Below are 19,697 nucleotides of genomic sequence, written 5' to 3' on the forward strand. Positions count from 1 at the left end.
TAAGCTTAAGGTGCATAAGTTCGAAACGTAAGGTGCGTAAGTTTACAACTTTAGGTGTCTAAATTTAAAGCTTAAAGTGCTTAAGTTTAAAACTTAAGGTGTGTAAGTTTAATTTATAGTTTAAGGTACATAAGTTTATAGCTTAAGATGCGTAAGTTTATAGCTTAAGGTGCTTATGTTTAAAACTTAAGGTGCGCCAATTTCTAGTTTAAGGTGTGTATGTTTAAAGCTTAAGGTGCAGATATTATTTTCCAGTTTAAGGTGCGTTAATTCGAGACACTTGATCATTTACATCCATGTCGCCAGGAAACACTTTTTTTTTTAAATACAACAAATTCCTTTAGTTTGAGCCGTTTATCTAGATTAGATCAACAACTCAAATCCCACTTTATTTTTCATCTGGAGAAGTTTCGCATGTGAACCATTCCCTATATATATTATTGTTTATTTAGACTATTTTATTGTTCAACTATTAGCATTTTGAAGTAATATTTTTAAAATATATATATATATATATATATATATATATATATATATATATATATATATATATATTTCTTAAAGTTATAGCATGCCGAGTAAGTCAAGGCATATGAGCTATTGCGGAGGGCCGGCTAGGTAAACTAGCATTTTCTAGACCTGTCTCATCCCGTCACTCATCTTTAAAAGTACTATTATGAGTTATTACTTTTTGTATTTTGTCATTTTTCTCAAGTTAACAAAAAGTTTATAAAATCATCACTTTCATAGTTTCATTGTATGTGATTTTTTTTTTCAATTAATAAAATTTTCATATTCTCTTTAATTTCAAACTATTGATGGTTTTATTTTGTCCTAATTTATTACTTACAATCATGATTAGGGAAAGATTGGCTTTAGTGAGCAGCTCACAAACACAACATATACAAAACAGTTAACAAAACATAAATATATTATTTTTCCATTTAATAAGGTTGGAGACTTGGGATTAATCTAAAAATCAAGAAAAACATTCACCAGTGCATTTCACATGGATGACCTATCTTCTCCCTAAAAAAGGGCTCCAAAAAAGTCTTTGCCAGCATTTCTTTTTCAGGTGACCACGTGAATATATTAATCTGATCTTCAGCACTCACAAATTCTGGTGAAAAATTAAGTCATACATCATCTAGATGCCTTGCTGCATGGTATTGGTCAAACACCGTTAGTTGTCTAATTCAACCATAATATGATTTTGCTGTACTTTTATTCATATCCAATTTTTGTTAAGATATTTCATGTATGTTTTGCCAAAAACTAATGCATCAAGTTGTGGAATACTTGCATTCAACCTAGGCTATAGTGAAGTCTTGGGTTTGAATAATCGAAAGATGGATGTGTTTGATATCAATACAATTGATTAGTCCAACCTAGTTTAAGGTTGGGTGTAAATGAATTGAATCGAGTCAAATGTCTTGTTATTTGATTCGAATTCAACTGTATTGAGGACTATTCGTACTCGAATTGTTAAATATTTGAATCTCAAATTTTATTTGTATTGATTCGACTACATTATTTGAATACGAAATGGCTAACTTGATTTTTTTAAGTTGTAATATTTTATATATATGCGCTAAGACTTTATGGTCAAGTGGTACTAAGTAGTTCCCTTTCAACATAATTACAGTCTCATTTTGATATAACTATAGTTAATTCGATATTATACACCCAAATATGTGAAACTGTTATTCAGTTTCATTTTATATACATTATAGTTTCATTACAACACAACTACAATATCATTTCGATATAACTACAGTTTTATTGGATAATATACACTTAAATATGTGAAATTGTATAACAGTTTCATTTTATATACACTGTAGTTTTCTTTCAACACAACTACAGTTTTCTTTCGATATAACTATAGTTTCATTCAACATTATACAGCCAAATATATGAAATTGTTATTCAGTTTTATTTTATATACACTATAGTTTCATTACAACACAACTACAATATCATTTCGATATAACTACAGTTTCATTGGACAATATACACTCAAATATGTAAAACTGTTATTCAATTTCATTTTATATACATTGTAGTTCCCTTTCAACACAACTACAGCTTCATTTCGATATAACTACAGTTTCATTTGATAATATAAAAACAAATGTAAGGCAATATCATTTGAGATAAACCGTAGTTTCATTTACGGAGTTCCGTTAAGATATAATGGCAGCAGTTTTTTTACTTAAAGAAATGATGTCGTTTTTTGGACCATGGTCCATGGTATAACGACTGCTGAATGAGTCAGTATTCACAAATTATATACTGAATGTTCACAATTTAAATTGTGAACATTTAGTATGTAGATTGTGATGGGTACAACTTGCAAGGTGGCCGGAGTCCATGGTGGCTACAACTATTGGTAAAAAGGTATAAAATGTGTTTCAAAAAAAAAAAAAAAAAGGTACAAAATGTTATTTGGGCTTAAGAATTGGGGCCCGTCAGTTTGACAGCTAAGTTTGTCGGGTAAAGCCCATATATAATTTCAACCATCAAAATGAGAAATGACTATTATTAACCAAAAATTAAAGAAGGAATCCTGAAAGGCACATTCTCAACTCCTCTCCCAATTTCAATCCTCGACCTAGAACTTCTTCCTCTCCTAATAAAAAATCAAAATCGATTGACCCGATTTCCAAAACCAATGGATCCGGAATTCTGTTATCCGAAACCCGAATCAACTATTTTCCCAATTCACAAGCCCTACCTGTGATGTTGAGATACATGGCAATCCCTAAATTGATTTCCTCACCTTCCGTATACGCGCCTCAGTCGTCGCCGGGGATGGATTCCACGCTCTCTCCGCCGCCCTCCGGCGGAGATGGAGACTTCGATTTCGGTACAGCATGGTACGGCAACATACAGTACCTGCTTAACATCTCCGCCATCGGAGCCCTCACATGTCTCCTCATCTTTGTGTTAATTAAGCTTCGCAGCGACCACAGGCGCATGCCGGGGCCCACCGCTATCGTCTCCAAGCTCCTCGCTGCCTGGCACGCCACCGGCGGTGAGATCGCCCGCCACTGTGGTGCCGACGCCGCCCAGTTCCTCATCATTGAAGGTGGAAGCTCCGGCATTCTTCTATTCCTCGCGATTCTGGCCGTCGCTGTGATGCTTCCGCTGAATATGTACGCTGGGAAGGCTCCAATTGCTGATCAGTTCTCCAAAACTACTATCAATCATATAGAAAAAGGTTCGCCTTTGCTCTGGATTCACTTTATTTTTGTTGTAGTTGTCGTTCTCTTCGTGCATCACGGTATAAATCAACTTCAACTGAGGTTGAAAGTAACTAGGTTTAGAGATGTGTATGGTAATCCGAGTCAACCAAGTGCAAATTCTAGTGCAATTTTTACTATAATGGTACAGGGCATACCTAAAACGTTAGGGTTTGATAAGACACCATTGGTGGATTATTTTCAGCACAAGTACCCTGGCAAAGTATATAGAGTAATTGTGCCTATGGATTTGTGTGCATTGGATGATTTAGTTACAGAATTGGTGAAAGTTCGGGAAGACATTTCTAAATTGGTAGCACAGATTGAGTCCCGGGGCATGTTTGGTGAGGCCGAGGATGATGATATTGGAGGGGGTGAAAGTGGTTTACTGGAGAGGTTGTGTGACATATGGAGGAGATGCAAAGAGTTATGGTATCAAGTTGCTAATCAGCTGGGTTTCTCATATGAGGAGAGATTGAGAAAGTTGCAAGAATTGAGGGCTGATCTGGAAATGGAAATGGCATCCTACAAAGATGGACGAGCCCGGGGAGCTGGGGTCGCGTTTGTGGTCTTTAAGGATGTATATACAGCTAATAAGGCAGTTCAGGATCTTCGCAATGAGAAGAGAAGGCGATATGGAAGATTCTTTTCTGTCACAGAGTTGCAACTTCAGAGAAACCAGTGGAAAGTAGAGAGAGCCCCCCTGGCAACTGACATATATTGGAATCATCTGGGATCTACAAAGTTCTCACTGAAATTACGCAGGGTGTTTGTAAATACATGCCTGCTGTTGATGCTTTTGTTTTGCAGTTCCCCCCTTGCCATCATTAGTGCCATTGAGAGTGCATGGAGAATAATTAATGCAGAGGCAATGGATAATGCACAGATGTGGCTTGCTTGGGTGCAGAGCTCAAGCTGGTTTGCTGCCATAGTCTTTCAGTTTCTGCCTAATGTTCTTATTTTTGTTAGCATGTACATCATCATCCCATCAGTTCTATCTTATCTTTCTAAATTTGAACGACATCTTACTGTGTCTGGAGAGCAAAGAGCGGCATTATTGAAAATGGTTTGCTTCTTTCTTGTAAATCTTATTCTACTTAGAGCTCTCGTGGAGTCCTCACTTGAGAGTGCACTTTTAAAGATGGGCCAATGTTATTTGGACGGGCAAGATTGCAAAAGGATTGAGGAGTATATGAGTTCTTCTTTTTTGACCAAGACATGCCTCTCATCTCTTGCATTCTTAATCACGAGCACTTTTTTGGGTATATCTTTCGATTTGCTGGCGCCAATACCCTGGATCAAGAAGCGGCTTCAGAAGTTCAGGAAAAATGACATGGTTCAGCTAGTACCAGAACGCAGCGAGGATTATCCATTAGAAAATCAAGATGTAGATACTCTGAGCAGGCCCTTAATTTCTGAAAGGACATCATATGTGGTTTCTGGTGAGGTTGGGAATGGGATTCTCCGTGATTCCTCTCAACATGACATCGATTTCCCTGCACAAAATCTGTCTGAATATCCTCCAGTCAGCCGAACCTCCCCTGTCCCCAAACAGACATTTGATTTTGCACAATATTATGCTTTTAATCTGACGATATTTGCCCTGACCCTGCTCTATTCTGCATTTGCTCCACTTGTGGTTCCCGTGGGTGGAATTTACTTCGGATACAGATATGTTGTTGACAAGTACAACTTCCTCTTCGTCTACAGAGTCCGAGGATTCCCTGCCGGTAACGATGGGAGCTTGATGGATAGAGTGTTGTGTATCATGCGCTTCTGCGTCGTCTTATTCCTCCTATCAATGCTGCTGTTCTTCTCAGTTCGCGGAGACTCCACAAAGCTTCAAGCTATTTTCACACTATTGTTGCTTGTAGCTTACAAATTGTTGCCCAGTGATAACGACGGTTTTGAGCCAGCTTTATTGCAAGGCATACAGACTGTCGACAACATTGTTGATGGACCCATTGATTATGAGGTGTTCTCACAACCTGCATTTGAATGGGATTCTTATGCTCAATGATATATGTGCTTTTTAGTTTCTTCTTGTCAGTTTGTATATATGATCTCTTCTTTTATAGCATTTGCTTCCTCATCTGCTCTTCCCCTTTTCGTTTTATTTTCTTAGGGGTAAAGTGTGCATATGTTAGAGTATACGAACCGCATGATTATTTGTATTTATCTAGAACCAATTAATTAATGGGTTAATCTAACAACTACTGTGATTATTAGTCTTCTATAGTCACTATTGTTGAGTAACAACTAACAAGCAAAAATCTGAAACCATTACTTAAGAATGTATACTGGGTAGATCTTATTTTGTGATTTAGCTGGTGAAAACTAATATACCAACTTAGATTGTTATATGATTTAGCCGGTGAAAGCTAATATACCAACTAGATTGCCCAGCAAACCAAACAGTTGAGGCACGAAGACTGTGTCTTCTGTGAGGCATGAAAATTGGTTCTTCATCTCCGGCACTCTGGAGACAAAGGCCAGGAGTGGAGTTTTTTTCTTTTTGTTTTTTTTTTTAAATTATTAAAATAGAATTTTAAAAAATTATTTTTAAATACAGTTACTTCAATGACACAATTACAATTTCATGTGTATTTCAATTAGAGCTGTTAAAATGGGTCCAACCCGTCGGGTTGGACCCGTTTAACCCGTGTTTTGGACGGGGAAAATCTTGACCCGTCCCGTATTTGACCAAGCCCGTTTAACCCGTATTTGTTACGGGTTAAACGGGCTAAACCCGGTAACCCACGGGCTGGCCCGTATTAATTAAAATAATAATAATAATGAATAAATAAATAAATAACAGACAGTGAGACAGAGGCAGAGACAAAAAGCTGGGCTTGACCCAGGTCCACCTTGCAAGGTGGATGGACCTGGGTCCGAAGCCGTTTTGTTTTTGTTTTTTTTTTTTTTTTTTTTACGAAACATATTGGCCTGAAATGTGAAACACAAACTCTACATTCATATACTATACTGTACATTCACATACACTATACTCTACATTCACTATTTGTAAACTCTACATTCACACATTATAGGATTATATGTTTAGTAACTATATGCATTCAGACATTCAAAACTCTATATTCACAGGTCCTATACTCCATATTCACAACTTGAGAACTCCACATTCACACATTACATGGCTACAAGTTGCTAGAACTTCTTTACTCTATTACAGATTCACACACGCATAACTCTACATTCACATTTTCTATACTCTACATTCACACTTTGAAACCTCTATATTCACACATTTCTGGGCAACTCTACATTCATACAATCATAAGTCTACATTCACACTTTGAAACCTCTACATTCACACATTTTTGGACAATTCTATATTCAGCAATATGTTTACTAAAAAAAAAAAAAAAGACGACAAAACGACGTAGTTTTGGAGGCAAGGTGGACCTGGGTCCACAACATAATTTGCGGGGCTTAAGCCACTGAGCCTTAAACTTAAATCCCTAATTAGATTTAGCAATTCACAGATTCACTAAATATTTTTACTTGAGTTTATTACCAAAATGGTCCCCCGACTATTGTGAAATTATCAATTTAGTCCTCGACAATTTTTCGTGCCCAATTAAGTCCCTCGACTTTGAAAAATTTAACCAATTTAGTCCTCCGTTTATTTTTCCGTTAACATCCGTTAAATCAGGACCAAATTGGTAATTTTGCTATAGTCAAAGGACAATTTCAGTGAAAAATTAAGGGATAAACTACAAATAAGCCATCGTACTATTTGGAAGCAAGCAATTAGGCCATCCAACTCAAATAACTCCCAAATAGGGCATCGAACTCAGAAAAATAAAGCAATTGAGCTACTGAAACCTTAAAAAAATAGCAATTAATCCATTTTAAAAATTTCCGGTGATAAATTCTGGCATGGTCGCTGATGCCGGAATTTGTCACCGAAAATTTTAAAATGGGTCAATTGCTTCTTTTTTTTCTTTTTTTTTTTTGAGTTCGATGGTTTATTTGGGGGTTATTTGAGTTGGGTGGCCTAATTGCTTGTTTCCAAATAGTACAATGGCTTATTTGTAGTTTATCCTAAAAATTAATTACCAATTTGGTCCTTTGACTATAGCAAAATTACCAATTTGATCCTAATTTAACGGATGTTTAACAGAAAAATAAACGGGGGACCAAATTGGTTAAATTTTTCAAAGTCGAGCGACTTAATTGGTCACGAAAAATTGTCGAGGACCAAATTGCTAATTTCGCAATAGTCGAGGGACCATTTTGGTAATAAACTCTTTTTACTTTTTAGTAATTTATATTTTCTTTATTTATTTAGTAATTAATACGTAGTAATTATTTTTTAGTATTCTTGCTGTTTGTTTATATGAATATGATTATTTATTTTTTAGTATTCTTACTAATTAATGGTTTTTTTTTTTTTTTTTTTGGTTTTCTGAGAGAACTGGTTATTTGGTTAATGGTCATCGTTGATTGTTGTTGTTGTTAGAGTGTTAGTATGTTACAATGCCTTACTGCCTTCAAAAAATGTTTTAAATATTTTTTTTTTAATTTTAATACGGGCTAACGGATTGGTCCGTTTAGCCCGTAACCCCATATATTACGGGTTGGGTTGGGATTTTCCCAACCCGTATGAAAAACGGGCCAACCCGTCCTGTCTCCTTTTTTGCCAACCCGTGACGGGCCAGCCCGCATGGGCCGGGCTGGCCCGTATTGACAGCTCTAATTTCAATGCATATTTGATTCTACTTTCAAAAAAAAATCTTATAACATTACCCTTTTACTATTACAATCTAAGGCAACATACAACATTTGATAAGCCAACAACTATTTTAATAAGAACACACAAATTACATTTATATTAAATCAAGAAAAGCAATTTGGAGGACTAAAACTATAAAAGCATAGTTTCTCTTGATAAATCACATAATGCATGTGATAGTAGTAAAAAAGGAGACGAATACTTACTCTCTAACTATACCCAAAATATGTGTCCAATTGTATATTGTATTCTACTAATAAGCAAAATAATGTATAGTCAGGAAATCCACGATGCAAAGACCAGTATTCTACTAATAAGCAAAATAATGTATAGTCAGGAAATCCACGATGCAAAGACCAAGCACCACAAGCACGGGAGTGTCCGAACAATACACAATTTCTTAAAGGCATGTTTCATTGCCCATTTTGGTCATAACAATCACGGAGTAATTATCTTATTTATGAATAAATTTACAATACAGTGAGCATTATCTAGTCTAAATTTTGTATTAACTAAAAATTTATTACACGCTTATAATTAATATAATAATTTATTAAAGAGTTATTCTCCAATAAGTCCTTATCCGTAAGGTGTGCTTAAAAATGTAATATGAATCATGAATAAAGTTTTTTTTACTTATAGAAAAGTGTAATACTTTTAAATTAAAATGTAAAAATATTCTTTGTGCTTCAATAGGTTGAGAAAGTAGCTATGAACATATACTACATTGTAACAGAGTCAGTAGTACTCAAAAAAAAAAAAACAAAATAATGTACTTTTAGTACATATTTGTATATTGTATTCTAATAATAATCAAAATAATGTAGTTTTAGTACATTAAAAATGTGTATTGTATTCATAGTTCAACCTAATATGTGATTGGACTTAGATTATGTTACAAAATTTAATATGAGTTCTAATATGACGCGACTACTCTTAATATACACAGAGTTCTATTCCGACTATAAAACTATTAAAGATGGAAATGTATTATCATAATATAATATATCTATTAATATCCACGCATATTTATTTACAATATTTTTTTTGTTGGTTATTTTGTTTTTAATATAACACTTTCAAGATATGTTGAAAGAAAGAGTAATATGGTTGGAGAAGAAGGAATTATGTATATGAGGGTGCCGTATCCGGATGAATCCGGCGAAGACTGGTACGCCATTCCTTCCTCCAATGAAATCCAAATTAAAAGGACGGTGACGGTTTTCTGATTCCGGCATTCCACATTTCCCCGCGTCCGTACAGTGCGGCCGTCGCCGTCGATACTTGCATCTTTCTCGACGGCGACTTGCCGCCGGATGGCCAGAGAACCTGCCGACGAAGTCTACGGGAAGTGAGCATTATAGACACCAGGCATCCCCAACGCGGCCTGTTTCCCGGCCCATCTCTCAAACGGCGATGAATTGTTTCTGTTTCTGCGCTCCCGAGAATTTGCAGTTCGAACACCCCGCCGGAAGTTCTCCACTGTCCAATCACATAGTATATGCTTTACAGAATCCGGCTGTGATAGACAAAGTGGACATAAGACATTAACTTCCACACCTCTCCCTGCCAAGGTAACTAATGTACTGTAGGTAAAATCGAACGGCTACACCTCCATAAAGAATTTTGAAATTTCGGAGGAATTCTCAGATTCCATAACTCCTTCCAAGCAGTAAAAGATAAATTTTCAAGGGAGGAATATAATAGATCTATATATAGCCATTAAAACTGAATACATACCCCGAATATCGTCTTTCCAGAACCATTGATCCTCAAAAGTAATAGCAACTGGAATCTGCTTGATCAGCTGATCGAACATCATGGTCCATAAACATCTCATGCAATAAATCACCATGCCAATCATTTGTAACCGGATCAATTAACGCAATAATCCAACAAACACCTCCTAACCACGTTCGCCTCTTGATGAGTAGATGCTTTAAAGAATAGGAGGCTGTCAGGCTCCTCTAGCGACCACGCAGGGAGTAGATATGACAATGCTTCTGCACAAATAATGAAGAGGTAGGGAGACAATGGGTCGCCTTGCCCTAATCCCCTAGTAGGAGTAACCACATTGTTAAGGCACCCACCATTAATGCAACTTTATAATGTACTATAGTAACACATAGCATTACAAGCTAAGGTCAATCATCTATTCTCAAAACCAAACCGACACATAACCTCCCGTAAAAAGCCCCATTCCATTTTATCATATGCTTTCGCCATATCGAGCTATGCCCCATTCCATTTTATCATACGCTTTCGCCATACCGAGCTTTAAAGCACACCATCCAACCTTACCTTGCCTCTTCCAATTTAGATAATGAACCACCTCAGAAGCTACAAGAACATTATCAGTGAGGAATAAAGGCACTTTGAGTATCACTGATAATCTTGCCAAGCACAAGGCAATCGGTCAGAGATCACTCATTGAAGTCGGGACATTCTTTTTGGGGACCAAGGTAATAATTGCATCATTCATACCTTCAGGAAGAGTCATGGAATTTATATAGTCACGAATAAATGTAGAAACATCATCCCCAATCTCCGTCCAAAAATGTTGAAAGAAGGCAGGGATAAAACCATCTAGGCCCGGAGACTTATCCGGAGCCATTGAAAATAAAGCCTCCTTTATGAATATAAAAATCTAGGCCCGGAGACTTATCCGGAGCCATTGAAAATAAAGCCTCCTTTATGAATATAAAAATCAATATGTCCTTAACAATTAATAGTGATAATATATTATATTATTATTGATGTATGGTAAAATAGTCCAATTGCTCAACACTTTCTTCCCAAATCCCTTGAAAAACAAAATACCACATTCTAACTCATAATTTGTTTTCCTTCACTTTTGAAAACTCAAATTCCAATGAAAAATATTTTCCATCCAACCAAACAGAGAAAAATACATTTTCCTCAATTTCATGGAAACCATCCAACCAAACACTCCCTTAAAGATGAAATAGTATTGTAATAGTATAATCCCTCTATTAATATCCACATACTTATTTACAAACACTTTTCTTTTCTTTTCTTTTTTTACATACATAACACTTTCAAGATATGTTTAAAGAAAGAGTAATAATATGGTTGAAGAAGGAATTCTGTATATGAGGGTGCCGTATCCGGATGAATCCGGCGAAGACTGGTACGCCATTCCTTCCTCCAATCAAGTCCAAAAAGACGGCGACGGTTTTCTGATTCCGGCATTCCACATTTCCCCGCGTCCGTACAGTGCGGCCGTCGCCGTCGATACTTGCATCTTTCTCCTCGGCGGCCTCGACGGCGACTTACCGCCGGTTGGCCAGAGAACCTGCCGAAAAAGTCTCCGGGAAGTGAGCATTATAGACACGCGGCATCCCCAACGCGGCCTGTTTCCCGGCCCATCTCTCCGCCTCCCGCAAACGGCGATGAATTGTTTCTGTTTCTGCGGCCACCGTCACGACGTGATCTACGCGCTCCCGAGAATTTGCAGTTCGAAAACCCCGCCGGAAGTTCTCCACTGCCGCCGCTATCCTCGTCTAGGAGACAATAACTGGAGGCCGTTAGGCGGCGGCGTTGCGGCGGTTATGGACGACGGCACCGCCACGGTGATGGCGGTTGAGTACCGGAGTTTCTTCACCTTAAACCGCGGAGTAGTGAGCGTACCGCACAATCTGTTTTTCCGCTCCGAGTTTTCCGGGATTCTACACTATAACCTTAGAACTAATAACGCCAACCCGCCGTTAACGGAAACTGCGGGGCCCGCTCTTAGTCTGAGCAGGGGAGTTTGTAGGGACGGCGTTATCTACTTCTATGTTGGTTTTAACGGCGAGGTACCGGCCGTCTGGGCTTACTGTTTAACTTTACGGAAATGGTACCCGAAACCCGGCGTTCTCGGGTTCGAAAGATCAAACCCTAATTTCATGCTCCCATATCCAAACTTCAATAATCGTCCCAATCCTCTGGTAGATTTGGGGAGCGGAATTTTGTGTTTCATGTGGATCTGCGGTACAAATCCATTCAGTGTTGGAGTGGTGAAGTTCAAAATAAAACTGCGATTCAAGAGAAATAATGCCGCAGAAGAAGAAGAAGAAGAAGAAGAAGAAGAAGAAGAAGAAGAAGAAGAAGAAGAAGAAGAAGAAGAAGAAGAATGGGAAGATTTCCCCTATGCTCGTGTGAAGTCCATCTCCTACTTCAACCTTCGCTCTCCGTCCACTTCTTTACTGGATTATTTGCAGGTGTATGTTCCCATCCCTCCCTGTGTCTACATATATATATATATATATATATATATATATATATATGCATGCATGCATAACAAATAGTATTACAAAGCCCAAAGACTTTGTGGTCGAGCCATATAATTGTGACTGGTTTCTGGTTCGAACCACTGTGTAGGGGTATTGACATTTTGTGCTTTTAAGTAGGTTGAGAAAACAATACTACATTGTAACAGAGTTAATAGTACTAAAAAAATAGTATTATGGTGAATATAATGTGTGTGTGTGTGTATATATATGCAGTAGTGGTTCGGGAAAGATGAGGTTGCTTAATCGAATGGAATATTTTGGGAGTAAGAGGAAGAAGAAGGAGATGAAGGAGAGGAGGAAGCTGCAGAGTCGAATAAATAGTGCATTGTATACCATACCAGAAGCTGTGGAGGAAGAAGAAGGGGACGAAATTTAGTGAATTGAGTATTGTATGTATAGCAGGAATAGATGAAGGATGAACTGTTCTGTATATATATAGCAATACATATATAGTATTGTATTCTATTGAATTGTATACCATTACAGCAAGGATATTGATATGGTAAATAGGTTGGTTTCCACAAATACGTAAGGTATCGAGGTAGGATTGCAAAGAGAAGAGATTCTTTCATGGTCTGCTTTGGTTTAAGGTTTAAGTTCGGATAATTGAATAGAGATTAGAGGGTTCCGACCATATATGTACGTGATAGGTAAGAATATTGAGAAGTCCCCCTTTGTAATAAATGTAATATTTATAGGGGAGGGAAATAAGACACATGTTGGTCGTGAGCGCCTCATCAATTGTTCGGAATGATCGCCCGGTCCACAAGCAACGTAACGTGGGCCAACGCAGTCTTCGGTTAGCTCGGTTACGTTGTAGCCCTCGAGGTCGGGTGGGTCAAGACCATGATCGGTCCAGATTGGAAGTGATTTCTCTAACGGTTTAATCGGGTACTGAACAAATGTGCAGTTAGATGGAAAGGTCTATTCGGGTAATATTCCCTATCAAATATAATGGATGGATTCACATTGCATGCATATATGCATGCATGCAGCCTACCCATTCGCACTAATTGTATAATACGGAGTATAATGCATGCCACTTATAAAAATAGAGATATAAGATAAAGGGCTTAAGCTTACTAGTTCATTATGCATTGTTTGGAGAAGAAGAAGTATAAGATAAAATATGTTAACCGCTTAGCATTTGGATAATGGCTTATTAGTCAAGATTTGGTTTCGTTGATCAACTTTAACTGTTTAACTTGATTAAATTATTAAAATGAGTGTTTGATAAATAATTTTTTTAATTTTGCTTATTGATGTCAATAAGCTGGAAAATAAACCTACTTTAAATAGTGTTTTAATATCAGCTTATTGCTTTTTTAAAAGTCTAATTACTCTGAATACTTGTTAGGTATTCTAGTGTTTATAACTTATTTTTATTTGAATTTATGTTTTTAGTGTAGAATTATTTTTATTTGAATTTATGTTTTTTAATGTTGAATTATTATTAACTACAAAATATTTCTTTACTATACCATTAATACTACTACTAATAATAATAAGATAATAGTTAAAAATAATTGTTAATAACAACAATAAATTGTATAAGAGTAATAAATATCACAATATATTTATGTCTTATAAAGTCATTTTGCATATAATCAATCAAAAATAAATAACAATTTTATCAAATACAGTACATTTTTATAACTGGTCAATACTATCAATTGGTTAAAGTAATTAACACAATTAATTATCAACCATCCTAAATTAATTAGCTATTCTCCAATTGTCAAACACTCTAAATAAAATTACTTTTCCAAATGAGATGTCATGAGATTGAGCTTTAGTGGAGGCGGAGTTAGTAGTACTCATAAAAAAAAATAGCAATTAAAAATTTGTCTCAAAATAAAAAATAAATAAGAAGTAGATAATGTGAGAAAATGTTTCCAAACACCCTGTAACTTGGGGACTGAATCACTGAATTGACTATTCAATTGTAAGCAGCAAAGAGTAGGGATTTGTCCAACAGAATCGCCAAACGCTAAACCCTATTCAGTCCCTTCAAGGTCTGTTCGTACCTCGTAGATTATAGATTTATATTTTGTTTCAATTTGTTAATCTTTCATTTGTTGTTCTATGTCCAATTACAAATAAATCTCGTGAAAGTTTGTTGTTTTGAAGAAAAAAAAAATGACGAAAAATTGGCAGTGGGCAGTGGATTACTTATCTGTGAGTCAATCTTTGGCGTTAAAACATGATATGAATTCATGCAAGTATCCATGTCTCCTTGCTATTATTGCTTCAGTGGGTTGCGTGAATTCTCTTGTTCTGAAAGTTCTGTCGTGGTTACAAAGAATTTGCAAGATTAAGGGGAAATTAGGGCCTAATATTTACAGTTATGTCATAGTGACTGCCTACTACCTGTTTGACAAATTGTCCAGGTCAGTTTCTGGTCTGGATGGCATTGAAAATGAGCTTCCTTTTATTCCTTCAAGCTTTGGTTCATTGGGGTTTTGATGAAACCTCCCTCCAAGTCCACTTAGTTACCAAATTCACAGTTTTGTTCAAGTGGGAACAACGGCAATGCTTTCTGTCTTAAATCGAGTTTGCAATGTTTCCTTGTCTAAAGAAACTGAATGTGCTGTTGTGCTTTGAACATTTTATATTGCTTGTTTAAGGTTTAAAAAATAGTGCCTCGTTCAATTTTCTTTTGCTGTTTACCTATTAGAATAATTTTCTTTTACATTGTTGTGCATCTCTACCACCAGTAATATGACACTATCATTTCAGAGAAACATGAAGAAGGGGATGGCATGAAGGACTGAGTAAATTGCCACTAGTCTTAGTTTAATTTATTGGCCTTTCAGGGATTCTTTTTTGCTATGCACAAATACTTATTGAATCTTGTTTAAATGATGCTGTCTATCATCAACAATATTATTGTTTTGTTCTTTAGTGACAATGATCCTTCTACTCATCATTTTCACAGAATGAAAATTTTCATACTGTCATAAAGGATCTACCTCAAAGAGCATGTATTTTATGTTATATGACATGCCTTGTTACCCTGCATAATATCCTTAATCCTTATATATTCTACATATTTGCAGAAAGGAGTTGAGCATAGGAAAAATTATTGGATAGTCCCCCAAGATCTGGAGCTATGTATTAGCCGGCTTTGTCTTGCGCAATGACTGTTAGATTTTCGATGTCACTATGCACATTCCAATATTTGAGTGACCCCCAACAACTTCTGGTGGATCTTGGAGCATGAAGAGTGTTGGCAGGAGGAAGAGCTACTGCAAAATTTAGCTTTGAAAATTGAATCTCATCTCAGTTGTAATCTTTGTATAATTGTATTTTGAGTGAGTGACGAGGGAAACTCACACCCACTACCCAAGAGTGTGCATGGGGTAAACCCGCCTTATGACCTTAGCCGGCAAGAAGGTAAACCAGTCTTGGGTAGTGCACGGGGTAATCTTTGTATTTAACAGTCCCTGAACAAGATTTATTTATATGTTGTGGGCTGAACAAGTAGGTTTTGCCAAATATGATCAAGTTGCTTGGCAATCTTCTTAATATTCTCTCCCTTTTTGTTAAGCAATTTTTTAATTTTTATTTTTGGGTTTTGGTCAAAGATTAATTCAAGAATTTTCTTTAATTTGAACAACAATGAAATGTTTTGGTCAATGTATACCCTAAAACAAATCTCAGCCCAACAGTTGGCTTTTGCCCTTCACTGAAACAGATCTGTCTCTATAACTGATAACTACTTTCCTCTCACTCACTCTCTCTGTCTCCCCCCTCTCTGAGATAAACCTGTGGTTAACATTTAGTAGCAACACTCTATCCATTTACCATCAGCTATAAATAAGTGAGAAAGAGTTGGTTAAATTACCAAACCCAAATGCATCACTTACAAGTGAAAAGCAACCTTAATCTTGTTGGTACATATAATGAAACAATCATGCTTAACCATGGAGGTAGTAATGAGGTCCCTCTCTGCCCTAAACCGCGACGACTTGCCTCCGCTCTGCCTGAGTTCCTCAAGCCCCTCAGATGCAGCAAACACAGGTACACATTTCCTCAATGATTTGTGTCTGATGCACACTAAACCTAGCTTCTTTAAGGTTGCCATTCTTTGTGTTTTGATGTCAATGGTTCCATGTTGTCTGTAATGTGATCAGCCAAATGAGTTTTGATGGTGGAAGAAGTGAAATTCTCAACATAATCGGCGGTGACCCCCAAAAGGTTAGTTTAGACAGAACACATTATTCAATTTGACATCAGTGTAGTGTTTTTATAAAATGCTATGATGCAGGTAAGAGATGGCAGGGATTCAACCGTGTGTAGTGGATGCTCACCGTCGTGTTACTCAGGCTCGCCTCCTGGCCGAACAGATAACCCGTTGATCCATGATGTGCAATTTGTTCATCAAATGGAGCTTTTTTCGCCGTTAACTCGAACTAAGCTTTCTGATAAATTTGGCTTCACCTCTGCCTCTCCAGCCTAATCTGAGCTCTCGGCGTCAGAGATGATGAGAATTTTTCCTTTCCGAGGCTTAGCATTGTCCAAACCAACCGTACGTGAGTTACTTTTTATGTAAATAGTGCGACACTTATATGGGATCCCTTCCTTTAATGTAACATGTAAATAATAACATTAATGTTGTTGTGATCGCTAAGCATAATAAAAACGTCTTTTCTTTCGCCATTATATCACACCCAAAATTCTGTAATCCTATCCACTCCCATAAGTTTCAAAGATTCAATATAAGGTTTCGGATTCTATCTTGTTCAAAAATTATGCATCTATCACTTTCTTATCTTTAATCGATTACAAATTTAAATACGGTCTATTGAACAAGTGAGCTAAGTTCGTGGATAAATTCCATTAAATAAGTATCGCTTGAAACAGAAGATTTAAAGGTAGAATCTTTAACTGGGACATATGATCCTCGGTACTCGTGTTAACACTTAATCATGGTAACGAAGACTTCAAGACGAAGTAATATACCTTACAACAACTTCCTCAACTGCCAGAAAGAGAAACTTTACTGTTTTTTCACTTGCCGGATTACTCTCTCTCTCTCTAAATCTAACAATCAATCACTCCCGCCGGCGTTAATTCAAGATCTCGGCAGGCAGGCAGGCTTCTGTAACAGATCTTGATAAGTAAGAAAATGGTTTCTTTTCTCATTTTCTTGATCACGGCCACGGGGTTGTTAGTTTCGTCGTCTCATGCTCGCATCTTCACCTTCGAACTGCACCACCGCTTCTCCGATCCCGTCAAGAAATTGGCGGCGCAGAGAACCGGCGGGGTGTCTTTCCCGGTCGACAATTGGCCGGCCAAGGGCAGTCTTGATTATTATACCCAGCTGGCGGGCCACGACCGGTTCTTACATGGCCGGAGACTGGCCAAGTCCGACGGCAAGCTCACTTTCGCAGATGGAAATTCCACTTTTCGGATCAGCTCTTTGGGATTGTAAGATCTCCACTTATTGAGAATAATTTTGTTTTGTTCTGTTCTGGGTAAATTGGAAGTTAATGTGTGTTTGGTTTCGCTTTTTCATCTAGTTTGCATTACGCAACGGTGACTCTGGGGACGCCGGGGATGAAGTTTCTGGTGGCCCTGGATACTGGGAGTGATTTGTTTTGGGTGCCCTGTGATTGTGGCAACTGTACATCTACTGATGATTCCACTCTATACAATTCTGTATGTTAATGTTGCCTTATCCTCTCTATCTTTCAAGCTTTTTATTCATTTTTTTTTGTCTTTTTTGCCCACAAAAAATGAGAAAAATCCCTCACCCCGAGACTCCACACTCTGGCCCGACATGATTTGTGGAGGCGGTGATCACACCCTAACCTGACAGGATTTCAGGATTTGTGAAAGTGGTAAATCACAGTGACTCAATGAGCCTGTAACACTACGGGTGTCAGGGCTTGATCATGTGTCTCGCCCATAATTTGCCACTCAAGAATCAACTGAGCTACCCGTGCGAGTGTTCTTAGTCTTTTTTTTGTATCGAAGTGAATACTTCTCTAAAAAGATGAGGGATTGAGATACTACCACTTCAAATCTTGAGTGTCAAGTGAATGCCAAAAACTAATTTTGAGCAGGAAGAAGATTTACTGTTTGTGTTGTGGCTTTGATGCTGCAGGATTTTGCGCTTAGCATATACAACCTGAATGGATCATCGACGAGCAAGAAGGTCACCTGCAGCAACAGCTTTTGTTATCATCGTAATAACTGCCTTGGTACATTTAGCCATTGCCCCTACTCGGTTTCTTATCTCTCATCCGAGACCTCAACATCTGGAATACTGGTAGAGGATATCCTGCACTTGAAAACAGATGACAATGAAGAAGACTTTGTTCAGGCATATGTTGTGTTCGGGTGAGTTTAGCAATTTTTGGTGATAGCATTTTTGGTGTTCAACGCAATCTTCTGTAGTAGTATATAGATTCAGCACTTCAGTTTAGATAGGAGTATCTGATAAAGGTGCAATTTTAAGTGTGCAGCTGTGGACAAGTTCAAACTGGTTCTTTCCTGGATGTTGCAGCTCCTAATGGGTTATTCGGGCTTGGTTTCGAGAAAATATCAGTCCCGAGTATTCTGTCCCAGGAAGGATACATAGCAGATTCTTTCTCCATGTGCTTCGGGCACGATGGAGTAGGAAGAATTAACTTTGGAGACAAAGGGAGCCTAGACCAGGAAGAAACCCCGTTCAATTTGAATCCATTGCAGTAAGTGGTAATCATATACCTAATTACCGCTTCATGAAAATAAGTAGTTTTCTTTGCTTCTTTCATTCATCATTCTCTGAACCCTGTTACCTGGTGTGTCTTTACTGGAATTGCAAAGCAGCCCGAGATACAATGTCAGCGTAGCACAGATTCGCGTTGGCACTAATATTATTGATTCTGAGTTTGCGGCACTTTTTGATACCGGAACTTCCTTCACATACCTAGAAGACCCGCCCTACACAAAGCTTACAGAGAGTGTAATGATTCATATTCTTAATCTGTATAGCCAGGACTGAATTGAAGTTTTATCCTACTCTGCTTATTTTTCTTTTGTTGTCGTCTTCCCTTCAGTTCCACTCTCAAATACAGGATCCACAGTACGCTCTTGATCCAAGGATCCCCTTTGAGTATTGTTATGAAATGAGGTCAGACTAAGATACTATGATAGCTTTTGTTTTTTCTTTGTTTTCGCTTCTTGTGTCAGGGTCCTTATTGTCTTTATCTTCGTTTTGCACCCGATATTGACAGCCCTAATTCCAGTACTAGTTTGGTTCCTACTATGAGCTTAACCATGAAAGGCGGAGGTCATCTGGTCATCTATGATCCAATAATTGTCATGTCCATGCAGGTATACTTAATCTTCGTATATTTCACATACAACTCTCTCCCCCCCCCCCCCCCCCCCCCCCCCCCCCCCCCC

General features: G+C 37.5%; 2 protein-coding genes and 1 long non-coding RNA gene across 4 annotated transcripts in view; all 3 read left to right on the forward strand.

Moving 5' to 3' along the window:
• The first annotated feature begins 2,558 nt into the window (after nt 1–2,558).
• LOC116013425 (CSC1-like protein At4g35870) lies at nt 2,559–5,337 on the forward strand. The gene has a single exon (XM_031253171.1). It carries the CDS (start codon nt 2,743–2,745, stop codon nt 5,263–5,265), a length of 2,523 nt encoding a protein of 840 aa, XP_031109031.1. The 5' UTR covers nt 2,559–2,742; the 3' UTR covers nt 5,266–5,337.
• An 8,870-nt stretch (nt 5,338–14,207) lies between these two features.
• Nucleotides 14,208–15,829, forward strand: LOC116014140. Its single transcript, XR_004097349.1, has 2 exons — nt 14,208–14,314; nt 15,359–15,829. It is a non-coding gene; the product is annotated as an uncharacterized LOC116014140 (long non-coding RNA).
• A 1,376-nt stretch (nt 15,830–17,205) lies between these two features.
• The window catches only part of LOC116012658 (aspartyl protease family protein 1), a 5,101-nt gene continuing 2,609 nt past the window's right edge, over nt 17,206–19,697 (forward strand). Inside the window, exons 1-7 of one of the 2 annotated variants that reach the window (XM_031252282.1) lie at nt 17,206–17,732; nt 17,825–17,963; nt 18,412–18,647; nt 18,773–18,997; nt 19,116–19,254; nt 19,349–19,422; nt 19,526–19,625. In XM_031252282.1, coding sequence (XP_031108142.1) covers nt 17,431–17,732; nt 17,825–17,963; nt 18,412–18,647; nt 18,773–18,997; nt 19,116–19,254; nt 19,349–19,422; nt 19,526–19,625 — 1,215 coding nt within the window. In that variant the 5' untranslated portion in view covers nt 17,206–17,430. The remainder of the gene's footprint in view (nt 17,733–17,824; nt 17,964–18,411; nt 18,648–18,772; nt 18,998–19,115; nt 19,255–19,348; nt 19,423–19,525; nt 19,626–19,697) is intronic. The other variant, XM_031252283.1, reaches the window with a different exon arrangement.

This window comes from Ipomoea triloba, chromosome 3 (genome assembly GCF_003576645.1).
Source record: "Ipomoea triloba cultivar NCNSP0323 chromosome 3, ASM357664v1".
Taxonomy (NCBI): domain Eukaryota; kingdom Viridiplantae; phylum Streptophyta; class Magnoliopsida; order Solanales; family Convolvulaceae; genus Ipomoea; species Ipomoea triloba.